Source organism: Spermophilus citellus (assembly GCF_964194105.1).
Source record: "Spermophilus citellus genome assembly, chromosome: 17".
Lineage (NCBI taxonomy): Eukaryota > Metazoa > Chordata > Mammalia > Rodentia > Sciuridae > Spermophilus > Spermophilus citellus.
The window spans coordinates 63,543,076-63,562,431 of NC_138199.1; the positions used below are offsets into that span (position 1 = coordinate 63,543,076).

Below are 19,356 nucleotides of genomic sequence, written 5' to 3' on the forward strand. Positions count from 1 at the left end.
CTTGGTCCCCCAGCTTGGTACTATTGGGAGGCAGTAGAGCCTTTGAGAGGTGAGGCTTAGTGGGAAGTCCTTCGGTCATTGGAGGCATGCCCTTGAGGGGATTGTTGGACCCTGGTCCCTTCCTCTTCCTCTTTGTTCCCTGATGTAAGCAATTTTCCCCCACTACATGCTCCTGCCATGATATGTTGCCTTGGCACAGTCCCAAAGCAACATGACCAGTCAATCACAGACTAGAACCTATAAAACTGTGAGCCAAAATAAACCTTTTCTCTTTATAAGTTGATTGTCTCAGGTATTTTGTTATACTGATGATAAGGTACTATGTGGATACTTCAGGAGGCCATTAATGGGGAAAAACCATCAATGAAGACTTCTTGAAGGAGGTTATATATGAGTTAGGCAAAGAAGACAGAGTATGACTCAAAGAAATGAAACAGTACTGGTGAATCAGAATGAATCAGAATCAGTGTTGCTGGATCATCTTCTGTGTACACATTGTGGTCACAATTCTCCACACATACTATTTTCACAGTCAACACAGTCTAACAGATAAACATCAAAAGTGTAGAGACTTCCAAAGGTGGGGACAGATAGCAGTATAAAAGCAGAGGGCTTCAACCAAACATAATAATGTATGCCTATAATCCCAGCTACTTGGGAGGCTGAGGCAGGAGGATGACAAGTTCAAGACCAGCCTTGGCAACTTAGTGAGACCTGTCTCAAAATAAAAACTAAGAAGGGATGGGGATGTAGATCAGTGGTAAAAACAAAACAACAACAACAACAAACAACCAAACCTCCTGGGTTTAATCCCCAGTACAAAAAAGGGGTTGGGCTTCAGCCCTGGGAGCCAGTCTCTTAACCTAGAATACCATGAGAAGCCTCAATGGTTCCATATTCTTCGGTTGTTGCTGTGACAAGGAGTTGGCAAAGAGAACCTAGGAAATTTGGAAAGGCTCCTTTGGAAGGAAAAAATTGACAGATGGTGTTTACAGCTCTGCTTTGGTTCTTCCATCAGAGTGAATGCCAGATGTTTTCTTCTGGTTTCTAAGCTAGTGTGTTACATCTAAAAAGCTCTTTTGCCCAAAGATAATGAAATGTGGGTAAAAGTCTGATTTGCTGCTGTGTAAAGCCAAGATTTGATGTTACCATTCTAATCTTTTCTTTAAGTCATGTAACAGCATCACAATCTGACAAAAGAGGACTTTTTTATATTTATTTTTTTAGTCATACATAATACTTTTGTTTATTTATTTTTATGTGGTGTTGAGGATCGAACCCAGGGCTTCGTGCATACCAGGCGAGCGCTCTACCACTGAGCCACAACCCCAGCCCAAAAGAGGACTTTTGCAACCATTAAAAAGGATGTTATAGGGCTGGGGTTGTGGCTCAGTGGTGAATTATTTGCCTCACACATATGAGGCACTAGGTTCGGTCCTCAGCACCACATAAAAAAAAAAGAATAAAAGTAAAATAAAGGTATTGTGTCTATCTACAACTAAAAATATATATTTTTTAAAAAAAGGATGTTACAAGCTGGACATGATGGCGCCATGTCAGTGATCCCAGTTACTTGGGAGACTGAGGCCAGGAGGATTGCAAGTTCCAGGCCAACCTCAGCAATTTAGTGAGACCTTATCTCAAATTTTTAAAAAAGCGTCAAGAGTGTAGCTCTGTGGTTAAGTGCTTGCATAGCATTCATGAAGCCCTAGGTTCTCGGAGAAAAAAAAATCCACAGAACTATGTAACACACAGAGGGAGCTTTGATATAAACTAAGAACTTGAGCTGATAATAATGCATCAATATTTGTTCCCATTGGAGCAAATGTACCACATTAATGAAAGATGGTATTTTTTTCCCATAGATCTAAAATTGTTTTAAAAAATAAAATCTAAAAACTGGGGTTGGGGAGTAGGGCTACAGATAGTTTGTAACACTTTTAAATCTCTAGAGCTAAGGTCTGGGACATGATTCTGCAATTTGTTCTCTCGCCAGTGAAAGATTAAGACCTGCATGGCATTGTGGTCTCAGAGGCCTCTTCTGGTCACTTCTTAGATCTTTGAGGTGACCTCCTGGCTTTTGAACTTGGATCCAGAACTACTGGTATAATTAATAAACAGACCACTACTGTAGTGAGACAAGGGAAGGGCCTCTACTGGGATTCTGTCTCATCTGTACTCTCCTGCTGGCCCTAAGTGTCCTTGTCCTCTCACTTTCTATCTTTTCTCTATACCTGATGTATTCAGCCGTACTCATCTTCTTCCATCCTTTCAATTACTGTTTTCTGATGACCCTAAATCTCCATCTCCAACCACCACCTTTCTCTTGAGCTTTAGATCTATATTTCTAGCTACCTGCTAGATGCTCTGTAAGTCATTTAAACCCATCTGCTCAAAATCAATGTCTCATTGTCTTTCCAGACTGCCCCTCCTTCTCTGTATCAATCTTGGTGAAGGGCATGGGGACATGGCAAAGGGCCAACCCCTGCCTTGCTGAGACAGTCACACTGGACTTGCAGGCAAAAGAAAGCTAAGGAAGATGGAGTGACCCAGCCAGATGCCCAGGGTGCCTACCACCAGAAGTAAAGAGAACAGAGAAAGTCTTGAGGACTTTCATTTGAAATCATCTTTCATTCCACTTTCCTTCTCCCCCTCATTCTCAATCACTGTGTTCTGTTGATTTTACTTCCTAAATCTTTCTGGGATTCATTCTACCCAACTTAAGTCCTCAGTATCTCTTCTCTAACCCATGCAACTGGCTTCTCTGCTAACTGGCTATCCCACTTTGTCCTCCCAGATAAGTTTAGTCAAGGACAACAAAGCAGATCCAAACACTCTGCTCATTGTTTATGTGCCCTCCATTACCTTAATCAGGGGGGTTAACTCATGATCCCTTAGGTTTCTCAGAAATGCCTCAGGAACAGGGCATGGAGGTACACCCCTGTAATCTCTGCAGCTCAAGAGGTTGAGGCAGGAGGACTGCAAGTTCAAAGCCGGCCTCAGCAATTTTGCAAGGCTCTAAGCAACTCAGTGAGACCCTATCTCTAAATAAAACATACAAAGGACTGGGGATGTGGCTCTATGGTTAAGTACCCCTGGGTTCAATCCGTGGTACAATTAAACAAAATTTTAAAAAAAAAGGAGAAAAAAGAGAAATCCTTCAGGAACTTTATGGAGAGCTGAGGGTGAGCTGGAAGAGCAGAACTAAGGGTTCCTCTGAAGTCCACCCTGATCCCTGCTTTGACCAAGCAGCTCTGCTTTTGTTTTATATACTGAGTGACTTAGGCAGGATTTCCTCTGAAAAAAAGAGTCCCACAGCTCTAAAATGCTTAAAAGTCAATGACTAGGGCTGGGAGTGTAGCTCAGTGGTGGAGCATTTGCTTAGCATATGCAAGGACCTGGGTTTGATCCCCAGCACTGCAAATAATAATAATAATAATAATAATAATAATAATAATAATAATAATACAAGCTACTGGCTTACAGAAGAGTCTGTTTAAAATTCTTAGCATGGAACAAGAAGTGGCTCTTTATTATCTGTCCTCATGCTATCTTGATAGCTTCATTTTCCACTGATAAACCATGTATTTTACCATCAGGCCACAATGAACTCACCTTCTCTGAACATACCAAGGCCTTCCATAGTCTGTTTTCTTTCTGTCTACCATGTCACTAGGCTTCAAGTTCCTCAAAGGCAGGGGCTTTGTCCTGTATGCTGCTGTGTCCCTACTACCTAGAACCATTCTTGGTATAAAATTAAGTACTCAAGTGCCTCTGAGTTCAATCCCCGATATCAATCAATTAATAAATAAATAAAATTAAGTACTCAATAGGTATTTATTAAGTGAATAATCTTCCCATTTTCTGCCATGGAAGCATCAGTTTATCCTTCAAGGTCAACACAAATGTCATTGCCTCTGAAATTTTCATGACTTATTATTCCCACCTTCTAAATGACATCATCAATTTGTTGCTGCCTTTTGTTTTTCACAATACTTGGTCCAAGGCTCTGTAACAATATGTAGCATATTATGCTGCAGCATTTTTGTGGGGGACTGTCTCCATCCACAAATCCCTCCAATGTGAACTCCAAGAGTCAAAAGGACTTTGCAGAAACCATGAGGGCTCAGGAAATAACTCTGATAAAAGTTAACTCCATTCCCCACCCCAGAACTCTGTTTCACTGACCATTCTGATCAGTAGTTAACCTATTAGGACAGGTTGAAAACATCTAAACAATTCAACAAATCCTTGAGCATAACCTTTGCCAGAGCACTTTTCCATTTAAAGGAACAACTTCTCTACTTCCTTAGGAAAGCACCTTTTATATAAAGACATGGGTTAGCCAAGTAAGCCTATTTACCAAAATTAACTCAGGGCCAATTTATAAAATTAACAGAATACTTAAAAATATTTTTACATGGTACAACTATTTTTTTAAAAAAATATTTATTTTTTTTAGTTGTAGTTGGATATAATATCCTTAATTTACTTATTTATTTTTATGTGGTGCTGAGGATGGAACCCAGGGTCGCCTTGCATCTGCTAGGCGACCGCTGAGCCACAACCCCAGCCCCTGATACAGGGGCTATTTTAATGCCTTGAAATTTAAGTTTTCCAATTAAAAAAAAAGCAAAGTTTGGCTGATATGCCATTGAGGAATTGGAAAAAAGGAAAATAAAATTATAGCATTTGACAAAATAAAAAATTACATTCAGGGGCTGACACATAGCTCAGTGATAAACTGCTTGCCTAGCATTTGGGAGGCCCTGGTTTCTACCCCCAGCACTACAAAACAAAAACAAAAAAAGAGACACTCAAAAAGGTATCTGAAAGAAATAAGTAGCCAAAAAATCCTGCCAAATATGAGTACGGAAATTTTGGTTTCTGACCAAGAATGATTAGGATGTTGATGTGTAGCAGTTTGGCGAAATGAACATAAAATGAGTAAACCATTCAAAGCCACAAAGGAGAAATAAAGGTACCTTGAAGCGTTACTACACTATATCTTAAGGACTTGGCTCAGATTTGCTTTTGGTTTTGTTGTTGTTGTTTGTGGCTTTTCTTTCTTTCTTCTTTTTTTTTTTTTTTTGCCCTCAGTACTAAGAATTGAACCTGGGGCCTTGCACATGCTAGGCAGGTGCCCTATAGCTGAGCTACATTCCAAGGTAGGCTCAGATTTAACAGAAATGTCTGTGAAGGATCCAAAAAATAAAAACAAAACAAGAGGTCAACATGGGGGCTGGGATTGTGGCTCAGCGGTAGAGCGCTCGTCTAGCACTATGAGGCCCTGGTTTCCATGCTCAGTACCACATAAAAATAAATAAAATACTACAACTAAAAAATAAATATATATTAAAAAAACAAGAAGTGAACATGTTAAAAAGTAATTTAACATAGGAAATTTACTGGGAAGTAATAGGAGCAACCACATGATAATACATTTTGCTAGAAATAACACATAAGGAGATATACAAATGAAGAAACTAGCAAAAATATTTTTCTGCTTATTAAGAAAACAGCTGTGTTGGGATATAGTTGACAATTAACCACACATTTGAATTTACACAACTTTATAAATTTTGACATAAACTCTATTCCCCACCCCCTCCCTTGGGTACCAAGCATAAAACCCAGGGGTGCTTAACCACTGAGCCACATCCCCAGCATAGAATAGAATGCCTTTATTATATTTATTTTTATGTAGTACTGAGGATCGAACCCAATGCCTCACACATGCTAGGCAAGCGCTCCACCACTGACCTACAACCCCAAACCTCCCCAGCCTTTTTTATTTTTTGAGACAGGGTCTCCATAAATTGCTGAGATTTTAGATTCTCCTGCCTCAGCCTCCTGAGCCACTGGGATTACAGGAGTGCGCCACCGCCACAAACTTTATTTTCTTAAAGACTTTAATTACCTTGTGACTTAACTTCACACAAATTGAATAATCCTTGCAGTGCTTCCAGGAAGATAAATAACTACCCACCAATTAAATCTTTCCAGTTGGGCGCGGTGGAGCAGGCCTGTAATCCTAGCAATTTAGGAGGCTGAGGCAGGGGACAATCACTGGCTCGGAAACAGTGAAGTCCTGTCTCAAAAAATAGAGAGGGTTGGGGATGGAGCTCGGTGGTAGAGCGCTTCCGGATTCAATTCCCAGTATCACAAAAAACAAAATATCCCAAATTTACCAGAAATCTCCGAAATCTGTCAAAACCAGGCCCTACAGTAGTTAACTGCTGGCAAGTTTATTAAGAGTTAGAAGACACACTGCGTTTTGAAGAATTGGTATCAGGAGTCCTCCCCATTTTGCCCTGTTGAGCTTGTTAGCGGGATTGGGATGTCAAAGGTGTGCCTCTGAATAAGCACAGTTCCTCATTCCGCTTCTGACCGAGGATGCCACGGGTGGGGATGTTGACCAACGTTACCAGCCCAGAAGAAGGTGGTGGTAACATCTTCTCTGGACAAACCCCAATTTTCATTTGGAGAAAAATGAGCGAAAGACGATCGCTTAAAAGTGTTATTTGCATGTGGAATGGGGCATAAAAATGGGAGTAGGGGCTCGAGGAAAAAAGGACTTTTCGAATACTGCCAGAGCCTCGCTAAACCTACTTCCCAACTCAAGCGGGGGCAGCCCTGAGCGGACCCCGGAGAAATTTTGAAAAGTAAAACACTCAAGACTAAGGACTTTCAAGATGTAAGGTCCTAGGAAGGAATACGGCTGCGCGCGCATCTAACTGCAGCACGGGACGACTCACGGGTTTAGGCAGAACCACCAGACGAACAGGCACAGGAGAGGATAATCTCTTGTTTTTCTTTATAGAGCCACTATTTGTTGCAATATACATTTCCTTTTCATTTTCACTTTATTTAATTAAGTAATCAATATCTGAGTCAAATATGTGCTCTCAGCCACACCAGAATACAGGCCTCCCTACCCTTATCTTTCCTACTCACCCCTACGGTCGTTTTTACCTTCCTGCTCGCCTCACTTGTCTCAACCAATCCCGCTGATATTTCGCGTTTGCGTCACGAGTTTCTAGGTGATCAGGAAAATCCTCTCCGCGGCTGCGCTAAGACGCGCCCCCTCCTGGTGGTGCAGACCAAACGGTCCAAGCGCGTGCGAGTTGTTGAGAGCGGAGTTTGCCCGGCGTCTAGCGATCGAAGATTGGTGTCCCTTGAAGCGAAGAGCGGCCCCGCGAGGGCAAGGGACGTGCAAACGGTCTCGGCTCAGTGAGGACTTAGGTCTTATTTGGTTTGTGTTCATTCTGGGTTCTGCCCCGGCTTTTCTGTCAAGTCTGGAGGCCCCGCTCATGGTGAGCTTCGCGCCTCACACTAGTGAACTGGACTGGGTGTCGCGAGGAACACTCGTTTGTTTTCCTTTTCTATTTTTTCCGTGCTGGGAATTGAACCCAAGGCCTTTCACATATTTTAAAAATGTTTAAATACCGTCTGCCTTAAAAAGAAAAAAAAAGATTTTAATGGAGCTGGCGTGATGACTATGCTTGTAGTCCCAGAAGCTCAGAGGGGAGGCTTAAATTCGAGGCCAAGGGCTGGCCAAGGGCTCACTTGGTAAAGCGCTTGCCTTCAATGCACAAGGCCCTGGGTTCAACCTCCAGCACCAAAAAAAAAAAAAAAAAAAAAAAAAAAAAAAAAAAAATCAAGGCCAGCTTCAGCAATTTAGCGAGGCCCTAAGCAATTTAAGGAGACCCTGTCTCAAAATAAAAATGAAAAGGGCTGAGGCTGTAACTCAGTAGTAGAGCACCCCCGAGTTCAATCCCCAGTACCCCGCCCCCCCCAAAAAAAAGTCCCCCGAGGCTACGGTCAGGTACCGCCCCTCATCCTGGAAGCTCCTCCCAGCCAGAAGTGGTCTGTTGTCCTCCACCCTGGCGGTGGGCTAAGTTTCTTTGCATAAGATGTATCTTTTTGTCTGTAAAAATTCTAGGCTCTTGGGTTCCAACATTGGATAAAACAAAGGGTCCTGCCAGTCCAGGGCAGGGGAGGGAGAGACACTGATGAGAGACACAGGTCTTTGAAGTAAAGAGTGTGTTTGAGGGTGATGTGAGCCATGGGAAAAGAAAGTAACAAATTGAGGGTGAGTCTTGAGGCTCTAACAGAGGGGAGGTAAGTTAACTTGGGTAGTGTCGGGGAAGAAGGAAGAAAATCACAGGCAGAGGAAATTGAAGGTGGTTTAAAGGGCAGACTATAACTCCTGTTTATAAGAAACCCTTGTATGTAAGAGGAAGGTGTGGAAGGTGGGAATCCTGAACTTGTACCGGGGGTCCAGTGCAGGCCACTCAGCCAAAGCAATCCACAGCAGGGACTGGGGTGCTGGCCTAGACTTTCAGATAGTTTAATCTTTAAATATTTGGCATAGAATCTATGGAAAAAGCCAGAGATCTAAAAATTGTTTTCTCCTAGGGATGCTGATTTTATTAATAAAATGAATATAAAATCTTATGTTTGAAAACCTGATCATAACCTGCCACTTGAAAGCAAGGTTGGAAGATTAGAGCTGTGTGGATAGTGCATAGGTGGTGGGGAGGGCGTGAAAAAACAGAACAAAGTGTATGTCAATATATGAATGTGAAAACAAAAAGAATCTCCATCTCTCATCCCTGCACCCTGTTTCTTATGCTTACTTATGGGCATAAATATGTACTAGTAGTGATTACAAGGAAAAGCCAATAAATTTGGATTAATAGTGATCAGAAATGGAAAATCTTTGTTTTACCTAAGATTCTAAGAGCAGAACATGGTAATGAGATAAATTCACAGCAAGGTCAGACTTTGTAGCAGAAGTCTACATCAACAAGCTCAAGAGAGATTAATAGAAGGAGCTCTGATTAACTTCTGGAGAATTGTGACAAAGTGGTCCCATCAAAGCACAAATAACTTGGATTCATGGAAGGTACAGAAGCAGTGAAGGACTGAGCATTGGTGAACATTTGAAATGCCTAGATTTGAATTCTGGCTTCCCCTATTATTAATTGTGTGATCTGAAGCAAATTAGTTTATCCCATGCTTGGATTATAATGTATGTTTACTGAATGTTAGAAATTATTACTCAGAATATAATAGTCATTGAAATAAGATACAGAACAGTAGAGTATTAAAGCCTGAAGTAGTTATGAAGAGAGTACTTTTCCCTCAAAGACTTCAAAAGTTCATTTGGGTTATATCATGTGCAGATAGATAATGTAACTGATATATTATTTTAAAAATTACATAGCATGGACTGAGGGTATATCTCAGAGGTAGAGTTCTTGTCTAGTATGCACAAGGCCATGGGTTCAATCCCCAGCACCAGAACAAAATTAATTAACAAACAAAATGAATGTTAAAATGTCCATCAAGCAGTAGGAAATCCATTTTCTTTTGTCCTGCCCATGCCACTTCCAAAAAAAAATATATATATTACATATGAAATTGATTGTCTAAATTTTATGTAAGGTGTAGAAAATATTTAAAACACTGCTATTTTATTTATATAGTTGATTTGCACTAACTCATTTGATTCTTATCTCCTTTTTAATATTTATTTTTTAGTTTTCGGTGGACACAACATCTTTATTTTATTTTTATGTGGTGCTGAGGATTGAACCGAGTGCCCCGCGCATGCCAGGCGAGCGTGCTACCGCTTGAGCCACATCCCTTCCTTTTTTATTATAACACTTAGAATTGTTGTTGTTATTATTTGCTATATCCCTAGCGCAGAATTATTATTTTTTACATTTATCTTTCCCAATAGACTTGTAGGAATTATGTGTCACAGGACAAAATGTCTTCAACACCTTAAAGAGCTTGGCATGTTGTAGATGCTCAGTGATTGTTGGAAGAAAGAATATATAATATAAGCAGTCCCACTTGGGACTTTTGTACTTTTTCCAACTCTGTTGGTTAAGTCATATGTGTCCACTTCTTTGTTCATTACCAGTTCAGACCAAGTTGATGTTCTTTCAGAACTCTAATTCAAGCTATTTTTTTCTAAGAAAAATTTCTTTTTACTTTCCTTTTTTCTCTCCACAATGTATGCTTGGAATCACACTCAACTCTCATTTTGTATTTGAATTTTCAAACATTGTGTTTTGTACAGGTCTACTTTAATGCATAAAATAATAGTCATCTAAATTCATACTTCTAAATTAATGCTATCCCTCAGAATTATACTTTGGGAGGCTATGAGCTCCCACTGATGACACCTTTCACCTTTATTTAAAATTTCTTTGAAAGTGATTTTTAGAACTTCCAAGATATAAAATAAGAATCTTTCTCTCTCTCTCTCTCTCTCTTTTTTTTTTGGGGGGGGTAGTGGGGATTGAACTCGGGGGCACTCAACCATTGAGCCACATCCCCAGCCCTATTTTGTATTTTATTTAGAAACAGGGTCTCACTAAGTTGCTTAATGCTTTGCCATTGATAAGACTGGCTTTGAACTCGAGATCCTCCTGACTCAGCCTCCCTAGCTGCTGGGATTACAGGCATGTGCCACTGTGCCTGGCAAGAAAAATCTCTTTATTCAACTATCTTAATATTCTTTGAACAAAAATACTACTCAGTCGCCTTATTTGCCAAACTTTGCTCTGAGTGACATATATCTTTTACCTATGAAGATCTGTTTATCATTGAAGACATTCTTAAACTCATGTTTTGAAATTTTCTTCAGAGTCTGAGTGTTTTATTTAGAATATCTTCAATTATATTTTTCTTAGAAAAAATTAGCTTGAATAGTGTTTTGAAAGAAAATCAATTTGGTATGAATTGGTGATAAACAAAAAAGTGAACACATAAGACTTAACTCAGCCAAGCAGTAATCCAAAGTTTTTTTGGTGAATGTGGAGGCAGGTCAAAAGGAGGTGAATTATCTGAGGAATATTTCTCAGAGGTCCTGAAGACAGTGTCCTGATGAAACATTTCTCCCTTTTTTCAGAGAACAAGATTGTAATGACCATGTTCTCTAGATTGAGGGTCACATTCTTTTATTGAATAGTGTCAGAGAAACACTACCAAAATCCATCTCTAAACTGTTTTATATGTTTCCATGTTGGCTTTCTGTGGACTCAGTCTAATAGATGGAGGCAAACTAGTAAAAGCATAAGTACAGTACAATTTTATTTTTTATTTTTTTAAATTTTTATTTATTTATTTATTTTTTTAAAGAGTGAGAGAGAGGGAGAGAGAGAATTTTAATATTTATTTTTTAGTATTTGGCGGACACAACATCTTCGTTTGTATGTGGTGCTGAGGATCGAACCCGGGCCGCACGCATGCCAGGCGAGCGCGCTACCGCTTGAGCCACATCCCCAGCCCACAGTACAATTTTATATAAGAATCTTGCTAAACAAATATTCCTTCATAACTGGGTGTGGTGGTGCATACCTATAATTCTAGGTACTCCAGAGGTTGAGGCTGGAGGATTGCAAGTTTGGGGTCAGCCACCCTCAGCAATTTAGCAAGAATACACCTAAAAATTTTAAAAATAAAATAACAGTTGGGGATGCAACTCAGTGGATGAACTCAGCATCCCTGGGGGATCAATCCCCAGTTCTCCCAGTACTGCCAAAAAAAAAATCAAGTATTTCTTTGTTCTTTTACATATTTTCCCTCATCTTTATCCTATGCTCATAAGCCAAACTTAAATAAATACATGCAAGAATTTCTTTTAGTACACTCAAATTATTGATATTTTTGCTATAGTCTCTCCAGACTACATGAGGTATAAGGAAAGGGGCTGACTTAACAATATCAAAAAATAATTTTCTATATCCTTTTTTTTTTTTTGGTCACTTTTCCCAGCACTACTGCTGTTTTTCTTTCTTTCCAGCTTTTAGCCTTTCTCCCAAGGATGGAAATGCTTCTGTTTGGTATCTGGACCCTACTGACATGGATCCCTTGCCCAGGTGAGGCTATTTGGGAAAGTTTCTTTAGGCCAGTATGTGTATGGATACACATGTCTGGTCAGTGAGCAAAGGGATGGGGCAACACTTCAGTATTTATTCATCTTGACTCTTGGGAGAAGTTATCCTATCTCTTGATTCACTGGAACACAGAATCTCCAGGTGTCTCTGGGTTGTAATTGGGTAACCTAAATTAATAGACCATCAGAGAGAACTCTGTCTAGGAAATGTGTCTTTTTCTGCAAGGCTCTCTGCTACTCTATGACTGTTCTTGTCTTGGTAGGATCATGTAGTAGAACAGAATTGCTCACTTTATGGCAGCTGGGAAGTGAAAGGAGGGAGAGGAGAGGCTGGGATTCCAATATCCCTTTCTAAGGCATGCCTCAATGACCTGTCTTCTACTAGACCCCATCTCCTGAAGGTTTTACCATCTCTCAGTAGAGAGATATTCCCTTCAAGAACATTTTACTTGGGCTGGGGGTGTAGCTCCATTGGTAGAGTGCTTGCCTTGCATGCACAAAGTCCTGGGTTCAATCCCCAGCATCACACATACACACACACACACACACACAGAATGTTTTACTTCTTTGTACCACCTTTTGTGTCATGACGAGCCATAATAGATTCCTGGCATCACACATACTAGGCAAGGACTCTAACACTAGCTACATCTCCAGCCCTATAATAGGATCTTGTTAGGACAGGGCCTATTATAGCTCAGTTGCAAAAAGTTGTTGCATTGGTAACAGGAACTCTGGAGCCTTATCAGGTAATATTTCTACAGGTGTTGTGCAGAGGGAAATATTTGGTAGATATAGTGGATGGTGGACATGGTAGCTAAAAGGGACTGTGCACCTTACCTACATCAGGTATCTAAAATATATCTGATGTTTCCCTCAATGCATCTGAGACTGTTTCCCTAACATTGTGTTAGCTTTCCGTTGCTGGAACAAAATACCTGAGGGAAAAAATTAACTTGAGGAAAAGCTTTTTTGGCTCATAGTTTCAGAGGTTTCAGTCCATGACTACTCAACCATATTGTTTTTGGGTCTGTGGTAAGGCAGAACGTCATAGTAGGATCATGTAGTAGAACAGAATTGCTCAACTTATGGCAGCTGGGAAGCAAAAGGAGGGAGAGGAGAGGCTGGGATTCCAATATCCCTTTCTAGGGCATGCCCCAATGACCTGACTGTCTTCTACTAGACCCCATCTCCTGAAGGTTTCACCATCTCTCAGTAGTGCCACAATCTGGCAACCAAGCCTTTAACATATGGGCCTTTAGGGGTCATTTAGCTCTAAAGCATCAGAGAACAAACTTGTAAATACTTCAAAACATTTGTTGCCTTAGCAGCAAAGCAAAATGGAATATTCTCACTCTAAGAAGAGGTGGAAAGTTCCATAGGAAGTGAGTGACCATGGTAGTCACCTTTAGGCCAGTGGTTCTGAGAGTTTGGTGTGTAGAAGGTCCCCAAGAGGCTTGTTTTGACTGCTAGCATGTTTCCAAGTCCTGCCTTCACCAGTTCATAATCACTCAGTCTGACATGGAGTTGGAATCTACAGCATTCCAGTTGACTCTAGTAAAGGCAGTCATTAACTATAATTTGAGAAAAACACAGCTTTGAGGTATAAGTGACAAAGCTCTTTCACTTAGGGATCTGTATGCTAATCCCATGACGGTCCTCAGTAGCCAGTCCTGGGGAGCTTCTCAAAATTCTTAAAGCTTAGGAAAAGAATAGATTTGTGGACATGATTTTTAGCAACTCCAAAATACCATTGTGAAGTCAAGATCTCAAGAAAGAAGATGGGTGAAGGAGTAATGGTTGAATTGGGACTCTCAACCAGTGATTAAAGTTCTTTTTTGTTCAGTCTCCTGAACCTTTTATATTCAGGGCAGGTTTTCCTTTACCTAGAACTAGATAAAATAAGCCTTGTATTTTGTCTGGGTCTCATGATCTTCACCAAAGTCTTCGGCATATGTGGTTCATTTCAGGGGCCATAGAAGAGCTTTTTGAGGTTTCTGTTTGGCCAAATCAGGCCCTAGTGGAATTTGGACAGTCTCTAGTGATCAACTGCAGCACAACCTGCCCAAATCCAGGACCCAGTGGAATTGAGACGTTCTTAAAGAAAATCCAGGTGGGCAAAGGGCTTCAGTGGAGGGAGTTTCTCCTGGAAGATGTCACAGAGAACTCTGTCCTGCAGTGCTTCTTCTCTTGTGCAGGGATTCAAAAGGATACAAGCCTGGACATCATTGTGTATCGTGAGTGGGGCAGAAAACTGGGGAGGAAAGAGGAGTGGAAAAACGGGAATCTGTCTTATTTAGGGGAGAATTAGGGCCCTTATTAAAGATTTCTGTCATACTGGAAGATTCCAGAGGTAGATGCTTCTTTTTCCCTTTGGCAGAGGCTGAGTTCTGGGTTTTGTGTTAGCAGACTGTCGAGGGCATCCAGACATAGCTTCTGGAGGACAGGAAGCAGATGCTAATAATGCTCACTTCTGAATCATCAACAGAATATGATATTAGTGCTGATTATTTGCTACAAGTTGTTAGAATAACAGAAAGAGTCATTTTGAGCTGGGGTAGTTAGAGAAGTCTACGAAGAAGGAGATCCCTGATTTGAAGAATGGGTAGACTTTGAATTGTTGGAGAAGGTAGTGAGGGGGATCGTTCTGTGGGGCAACTAGCAGTAGTAAAGGTAGGTCTGTAAGAATAAGTGAAATCTCTGTAGGTGAAAAACTTAAGTTAGCTAGAGTGATTTTTGTGTGATGCTAAAAGTATTTTAGAAGTTGCTCAGCCTCTGAACACCCCTGGTAAAAGATAAAAGCTCTCCAGAATGGCAGCAACAAAGCAAAGGACCTCCATTCCATTGTCACATTTCTGGGTTATGGCTCTAGCCACCTTTGATGAGCAAGAAGAACTAGAAGACTAACTCATCCCATCTATGGTAGGGGCAGCAGGAAATTGACACTATATCAGATAATTTAAAGGTAGTAGTCATCTTCTGTCATTTGCATATTCACAGGCTTCCTGTCCTATGCCATTTCTTTCTGGAGAAGTGGGTAGCTCTCACTCATCAAGCCCTACCTTTTTTGTTTTAAAGAGCCACCAGAGCAGGTGATCCTGGAGCTTCAGCCTGCATGGGTGGCCGTGGATGAAGCCTTTACAGTGAAGTGCCAAGTGCCCAGTGTGACACCCCTGGAGAACCTCACTCTTACCCTTCTCCAGGATAATGAAGAACTGCACAGAAAGAACTTTGTGAGCATGACTGTGGCCTCTCAAAGAGCTGAGGTCACCATCAGTGTCAGAGCCCAAAGGGAGAATGACAGGTGTAATTTCTCCTGCCATGCAGAATTGGATTTGAGTTCACAAGGTGGAGGGCTCTTTCATGGCAACTCGGCTATCAAGCTACTCCGGATTTTTGGTGAGTTTGAGGCCAGGTGTGAAAGGAATCCTGGCACTCATTTTGCTCATCTTGCCTTGGCCTTTGAGTTCTTGTTTTGGTTGAGGCTGTGAGGTTAATTGAACTCCACCTCTACTTTTTAACTCACCTTGAGAGAGAGAGAGAGAGAGAGAGGGAGAGAGATATTTTAGCCCCACTCCCATCCATCCTACATTGTATGGTCCTACATAACACATGATTTATCATGACTTTCCTCTTTTCTTGCCTTTTGCTAATTTCTTGGCAGAATTCTCTCAGAGCCCCCAGATCTGGATCTCTTCCCTTCTGGAGGTTGGGATGGCAGAGACTGTGAGCTGTAAGGTGTCCAGGGTGTTTCCAGCCAAAGAAGTTATATTCCACATGTTCCTGGGAGATCAAGAGCTGAGCCCCTTCCTCTTCTGGAGAGAGGACACAGCATGGGCCAATGGCACTGTTCGGGCCATGGAGACTGGTGATCAGGAGCTGTCATGCCTTGTGTCTCTGGGTCCAATGGAACAGAAAACAAGAAAGTCCGTGTATGTCTACAGTAAGTGACCTGCCTCTTCCTTTTCCCATGTGAGTTCTCTGCTCTTGAAAACTAACACAGAAATGGGTTGGTAATTCAATTGTAGGTATCTCTGCTAACCTTTGCCAGGTATGCTCTCAATTGAATATTAGTCTTCATCTTTCTCTGTATGTGTAGGCAGGTTGGGATGTGCATCATGACAGTTCTAGCCAGCCTTCACCCTCTGCTTCCTAAGGCCATCCTGTGTACAGAGCAATTACTGGTGTTTGAACTTCATTCTAGAATGATTATTTGAAGGGAAATCTAAGATGAAAAGAGATCTTACTGTCCTTTCAATAAAGGCATATAACCAAATATGTGTACACTGCATTTGTTATAAGAGAAGCTTTCAAATCCCCAAACCTCTTTGTTGTTCAGCCTTTACAGAAGTATAATGGCATCCAAAGTCTCTTTTCCTGTTGTCTGTCTATCCAAGGGAGACCTCCAGCAGAAAGTACAAAAATAGCTGCCAGTTTTGAAAAATGTATTTTCTTTATTCTTCCTTTTTATCCTTTTTTCTTTCTCCTTTCTTCCTTCCTTTTCCCTTCTTTCCTTCTTCCTTTTTTTTTTTTTTTTTTTTTTTTTTTTTTTTTTTTTTTTTTTTTGGTGTGGTGCTGGGGATTAAACCCAGGGATATTCAACTACTGAGTCACACCCCAGCCCTTTTTATTTTTTATTTTGAGACAGGGTCTTACTAAGTTGCCAAGGATGGCCTTGAACTTCCTTCCTCATCCTCTTGGGTCCGTTTTCCTTTCTTTATAGGTTTCCCTCCACCCATCCTGGAGATAGAAGAATTATATCCTCTGGCAGGGACAGACATTAATGTGACCTGTTCAGGCCATGTATTAACATCACCCAGCCCTACTCTTCAGCTACAGGGAGCCCCAACCCTCTCTGCTCCTGGGGAGACTGTATGGCTTCTACTTACTGCCAGGGAGGAAGATGATGGCCGAAATTTCTCCTGTGAGGCTTCTTTGGAAGTACAGGGACAGCGGTTGGTTAAAAACACTGTGACACAGCTTCATGTCTTATGTGAGTAGAGACCTGGTCTTTCTTAAAATAAGGATTATTTGTTCCCCATTCCCAGAGATCTTCTTGGCCAGTAACTTCATTGTTAACATTGTCATATTTTCCTCATTGAAAAATTAAAGAAAATACAGTGAAAGCTCTCCAAGTTTACTTGCCCCCAAGAAAGTGAGTGGGTAGGAAGATGAAGGGAAATTGGAACCCAAAAGGAAAGTGGTTGCAGTGATTAAACAGCAATAGTTGAGAGCTGATGACTGGGAGAACATAGGAAGGGGAAGTTGGAGCTGATGCTAAGGAGGAAAGTTTCCAAAAATTCCATATCAAAATTTGTAATTTGCAAAGTGAGAAAATCCTCATTTCTGAGTTCACCCCTGCTCAACTCCTTCTCCACTGGGAAGCTAAATGGGTAACAGAACAGTGTTACCATTAGTCTGAATCTGTAAACATACTCTAGGCTGCATCTCAGACTCCTTTTCCACAAGGAGGGAAAGAGGAGCTGGCTCAAACAGGGAACTAAAAATCTTCCCCTTGGGAAAGAAAGCTGTTAGGTGGAGGGAATAGCATTTGGGTGGTGTGGGGAGAGGGAGCTCAGCATAGAGGTGAGAAGGGGAACAGAGCATACTGAGTTGGCCTCCTTGGGGACTCTGTTTTGCAGATAAGCCAAGGTTAGAGGAATCTGGTTGTCCTGGCAACCAGACATGGGTAGAAGGAATGGAGCAGATGCTTACCTGTGTCCCAGAGGGAAATCCAGTTCCAGCTTTGGAGTGTACTTGGAATGGGATGATCATTGACCTTGAAGTGCCACAGAAGGCAACCCAGAACCACACAGGCACCTACTGCTGCACGGCCACTAACAAGCTGGGCTCTGTCAGCAAAGACATTGATGTCACTGTTGAAGGTAACTGTTGCTGCCCTGCTGTTAGACCCAGGATGGAATTCCCTTAGGGTTTGAGATTTTATATATATATTTTAGTTGTAGATGGACACAATACCTTTATTTATTTTTGTAGTGCTGAGGATCTAACTCAGTGTCTCACACATGCCAGCCAAGTGCTCTACCACTGAGCTGCAACTCAAGCCCCTTGAGATTGTTACTCAAGCATGGAAAGAAGAAAGATTTTATTGGGCTGGGGAGGAAGAGACTTAGAAGTGGGCCTGGTGGTAAGGGTGGGGTTATTCTCTTGTCCTCAAACCCTTCTCAGTTCTCTGTCTTCTGTGCTTGGACTAGGACTGGATAAAGGAGTCAACTCTACCCTCTTCATCATCATTGCCGTCCTTGGAGTGGGTGGCATCACCTTAGCACTGTATTTAAACTATCGGCCCTGCAAAATGAAGAGGAAGAAATTGCCCTATAGGCAGAAAAAGTATAACAAAGAAGAAGAAGAAAATCAGTTTGCTGTTCAACAAGCAGAAAAGTGCAATTCACATAATTGTTGACTAGAAACAGCTCTTTGGTTGACAGAATTACTACTGGGGTTCCCCAGGGAGGGAAGAGTGGACAGAGGAGAAAGGAAGAAACAACATGAGGCTACATTACCCTTTGTGTTATGTTGTCCCATAAAACAGACATGTTTCAGGCCCCCCATGTCCTTTGTGTCCAGTCCAACCACAAGTTCACTTTTCTCTTTGAGTTCACTCCAGTCACTAGGAGTTTCATTCTCAGTGTTCAGCTAGTGAGAGGGTCACAGAAGGCAACCCAGAACCATCTTGCTATGTGCCTAATTGGATCATTCTTAGATCTACAAAGATCCTGCTTTTACATCTTCATTCCCACCACCCTTTTCTCTATGAAATTTGCCTCATAGGTTAAGGCTGCAAACATCTCTGAATTTTTTTTCATAAGCAATTGCAGAGTAATCTATGAGTTCACATTTGACATATTTACCTATATGGGCTCTTGGGTTTAGTTTCAATGTTTAGCCTTAATTTCCTAAAGATGTATAATATTCATCTGCCTGAGAACTATTTCCTTAAGTGTCAGGAGGAATCATCTTGGGCTGGGGATGTAGCTCAGTGTAGAATGCTACTGGGTTCATTCCTCAGTCCTGGGGGAAAAAAAAGTCAGAGAATGAAAAAATCTCTTGTAAGATTTTATGATTTGGCTTTCTTTTTTGGAAAGAGTTTATTCAATCTAGAAAGAGGCATGAGGAATCAGAAAACGAGATCTTTTCTCTCAGATCAGTCATGAAATGTTGGCTCTGGTGAAAATAAATGTGATTTGATGAGATTTGAATGTACTTTTCTTTGTATCATTCCTGAGTTTTTTTTATTAAGCCAAATAGTTGCATTTTAGAACTTTGAATATAATTTCTAAGGTAAGAATATCAAGTCGATTGCATGAACAGTGACCCTGGGGCAGGTAATACAGTACCCTATCTGACCTGCCCTCAAAACTAAAGTTCAGACTTCCAGATAGAGGCCCACAGCCTTCCATATTACCTACACTAGCTAG

At 41.2% G+C, this 19,356-nt stretch overlaps 1 protein-coding gene across 1 annotated transcript; it reads left to right on the forward strand.

Annotated features, from left to right (window-relative positions):
- Positions 1-7,238: 7,238 nt before the first annotated feature.
- Positions 7,239-18,341, forward strand: LOC308636370 (intercellular adhesion molecule 5-like; the record flags this gene model as incomplete). The annotated part of the gene is made up of 8 exons (XM_081271782.1): positions 7,239-7,316; positions 11,825-11,900; positions 13,888-14,154; positions 14,996-15,316; positions 15,582-15,860; positions 16,641-16,910; positions 17,560-17,802; positions 18,133-18,341. Exons 1-8 carry the CDS (start codon positions 7,314-7,316, stop codon positions 18,339-18,341), a joined length of 1,668 nt encoding a protein of 555 aa, XP_081127908.1. The 5' UTR covers positions 7,239-7,313.
- Between the last annotated feature and the right edge of the window lie 1,015 nt (positions 18,342-19,356).